The sequence below is a fragment of the Arachis ipaensis genome, chromosome B03, assembly GCF_000816755.2.
Source record: "Arachis ipaensis cultivar K30076 chromosome B03, Araip1.1, whole genome shotgun sequence".
In the NCBI taxonomy this organism is placed as follows: domain Eukaryota; kingdom Viridiplantae; phylum Streptophyta; class Magnoliopsida; order Fabales; family Fabaceae; genus Arachis; species Arachis ipaensis.
Window position 1 is genome coordinate 275,495 of NC_029787.2, and position 4,026 is coordinate 279,520.

Genomic DNA, 4,026 nt, shown 5'->3' on the forward strand with positions numbered 1-4,026 from the left:
ATCTTTTTTAATCATATAAAATATTTAAAATATTTTTTGTTTTAATAATTAATAATATATACTATTTCTAAACTCATTTCAAAAATATATATTAAGAATAAAATTGGATATGTGATAGTATTTGGTATGTTTAAACGTGTTCAAATTTTTTTTTTATTAAAATACAGTTGAATACAAAAAACACACGTGTCAAACAAATATTAATGAGTGTTGTGTCCGAAATAAAAACACATAGACACAACAACACAAAATAGTAGTAGCTATTTATGCAAGTGGACAAATAGAATACTTATTAATATTCTAACTTATTTAGGTGAAACCTACCGATTGATAAATTTTGTTATTAAAAATTTGACCAATGGAACTCAATTTATAGAGATTCAAAGAAAAAATCTCCCCATGAATTCTTTTTACCATTTTAAGAGGCAAAAACATTTGATCATTGGATCGGACTAAAATATTTGCTAACTAGTCGCATATTAATCTCTTAAGTATAGGGAATGAAGACGCTAATAATATTGTTTGATTTCGTACGGTATTTTTTAGTTTGATAGATTAAAGACTAATTTATTATGGATTAGACATCTATTTAAAAATTTATTATTAGTGAATGAGTTGCTGCATTGCATATATAAAACAGAATTCGAATATCCAACCCTTATTTAAATAGATTAATGATAAACTAACCATTTGACCAATCAAATTTGGTTTTGAAGATGTTAATATTAAACAAAGTATATATATATATATATGTGAAAATTTTGTAGTGTGGTTACTAATTTATTATGTTTTACCCTAAGATTTCTTCTTATAACAATAATAATGCAACAGAAAAACATTATTATGAAGATATACGCTAGAAATAATATATATGTGATATACAGTGTTGTATATTATTGTAGAAGCAGCCAAATTTGAAAATAAACAACGGATTTCGCTAGGGAGACAATGAACTATTTGTACAATGTGTACAATGAGTTATTGAGTTACAAAATGAACATCTTTCATACTATCTAGAATAACCATCCGAGTACTAGCGATAATAAACATCTTCCCAAAAAGCTTAAACTAATTTTGGGATTCACCAAGACTCGAATTCTTGACCTTTCGAATCTAGCGCTCTAATACCATGCATGATACCACTCATCCCAAAAGTTTCAACTGATGGGAAAAGGTAACACTAATGATTATATCTCTAATACTCTCTAAACTTCCATTGTACACATTGTATAAATATTCCATTAGTTCCTCATACTTTCCCATAAACATATATCTAAAGAGTAATGCTAGGGAACCAATGGCCTAAGTGTACAATGTGTACAATGGGCTAAATCTTTGGTTTATGAATAAAATGAACATCACCTATACTATGCAGAATAACCATCCGGATACTAGGGATAACCATCCGGATACCAGGGATAATAAACATCTCATGTTATAAAAAGCTAATTTTGGGTTCACCAAGGTTCGGACTCTTGACCTTCTGGACCTGGAACTCTAATACCATGTCCTGAAACCACTCTTGACCTTCTAAACCTTCATTATACACATTATACGCTTAGGTCATTGGCTCCCTATACTTTCTCATATCTAAAACATCTCAAGCATCCTACCATAATTAACTTACCATTGCCTATAAATACCATCATTACCCCAATGAAACTAACACATCAAGAAACTCTTCATTCTCCATCACTCTTAAAAAAAAAATGGGTTACACCAAATTGCCCTATCTTATAATATTAACTTTCTTATTAGTGGTGCTTGGTAGAACCACAAGAGCACAACAATGTGGTACACAAGCAAATGGAGCATTGTGCCAAGACAACTTATGTTGTAGCCAATATGGTTATTGTGGTAACACAAATGAATATTGTGGTAACGGTTGCCAAAGTCAATGTGGTGGTGGTACCTCTAATGGTGGTGATGTTAGTAGTATCATTACTTCCGCCATATTTGATCAAATGCTTAAGTACAGAAATGATCCACGGTGTAAGGGTAACGGATTCTACACGTATAATGCATTTCTTACTGCCGCTAACTCTTTCTCCGCCTTCGGCACCACCGGTGATGATGCCACCAGAAGAAGGGAGCTTGCTGCCTTTTTCGGTCAAACTTCCCATGAAACCACAGGTTACTTAATTATATGGTGATTACTTGGGTGAATATATCTTTATATATAAAAATAATATTTTTAAATTATTTAATAATTTTTTATTATCATCCTTACATAAAGACATCTTCCTTAAATAGTTACAAAAAAAAATTACTAGTTATGACCAATTCAAATACACTTGAAAGATTGATGTTGTAAAACGTTAATTGATAACATATATAATACCTAATATATCTAATTGAATTTTGATTATCAAATATATTTATAAAAATTTATTAATTTAGTCATTTTTTTTAATTATAAAATTCTTATTTCCATTATATGACCTAATGACTAAATTGGTAAATTTTCGTAAACATATTTAGTCAAAATCCAATTGAACATTTTATGTGTTACATACGCTATCAATTAACATTTTACATCATCAATTGTTGACAAAAATTGTAAGTAAAGTAACTGAAGGCCAAATATAATTATTTCGTTATCTTTAAATAATTAATTTGATTAAAAAAAATCTTTCAAAAACAAATTTAAAAAATATCTTATCTCTAAAAACTAATTTAATTATTAACCTTAGACTAAATCTTTCTTTTGGATATACAGGAATCAAAGACATACTCTAGTATGAGTTGCATTTAGAATTTATCCTAAAGAGATAAAGTGTTATGATTCTAACTTTTTTTTGGAAAGAAAAAGCTCGACACATATGTGGAGCAAGAATTACAAAATAAAACATAACTGTTGTCATTTTTGGCATTGCCATCAACAACATGAGTTATTTACAACACCAATCTCTAGCAAATGAGAAAGATTAATCCACGCAATCTCTAACCCATGTTGCCTTGTTGTTAAAAATGATGTCATTTCTACGTAACCATATAATTCATATCACTGAAAAGAAACCAACTATCCAATGCCTGTGTATCTCTTTTCTCCCTGGAACAGCTCTCCAACTCTCAAATTGCTGTTTCACAGTACCAGGCATGATCCATTCTTATCCAAACGCCGATATTCAAGCACACCACACCTGCCAAGAGTACTCACATGTAATAAACAGATGTTGTATATTTTCAACATCTTTCTTACATATAGGACACCCAGTCTATTAAACCGATCCTTTGTATTGATTCGGTCTACCAAAATAAACCAGGAGAACAATTTCACTCATGGTGGAACTAGTCCTTTCCAAACGTCTTTTGTGTATCTGTAACTCAATAGCTCCTCATCCATAGTCTCTTCCTACAAAACATGTACAAATGAGTTAGTTGAATAAACGCCTTCCTTGTGAAATCTTCACACCACTCTATCTTACACATCTGCTATCAATCTAACTTTGAATCATAAGAAAAAATAAACTTATATTCTCTACCAAATCTAGCTCAAGTTGGATAAAACCTTTTATTAGGGGATGTAACTTTCTCATATATATATTTTTTAATTAACACAAAAATATTTAATTTTATATACACATATACTCAAGATTTAATTTTGAACGTACTATTTATATATATAGGAGGATGGGCAAGTGCACCAGATGGTCCATATGCTTGGGGGTATTGCTTTATCAATGAAAATAACGAAGCAGATTATTGTACACCCTCTACACAATGGCCATGTGCTCCTGGCAAAAAATACTATGGAAGAGGACCAATTCAACTCACTCAGTAAGTAATTAACAAATATATAAGACTATAGTATATACCATGTCCAATAATGAATCTAACCACATCAAGTTAATAGACAAATTTAAGCAGAATTTGATGAAATAGAGCGATACAATTTATTTATTTGAGTTTAATTGCTATATGTATTGATAATACAGGATTTAATTTTTATATATAGTAGTCAGTATAAAAATATTTTATTATGTCAATAAAAGTAGTTATTTTTCGTACTTATTGTATAAATAG

The 4,026-nt window shown here is 29.8% G+C and overlaps 1 protein-coding gene across 1 annotated transcript in view; it reads left to right on the forward strand.

Moving 5' to 3' along the window:
* The window catches only part of LOC107629480 (endochitinase-like), a 3,457-nt gene continuing 1,087 nt past the window's right edge, over window positions 1,657-4,026 (forward strand). Inside the window, exons 1-2 of the mRNA XM_016332287.2 lie at window positions 1,657-2,133; window positions 3,630-3,780. Of these exons, the coding sequence (XP_016187773.1) occupies window positions 1,710-2,133; window positions 3,630-3,780 (575 nt within the window). The 5' untranslated portion in view covers window positions 1,657-1,709. The remainder of the gene's footprint in view (window positions 2,134-3,629; window positions 3,781-4,026) is intronic.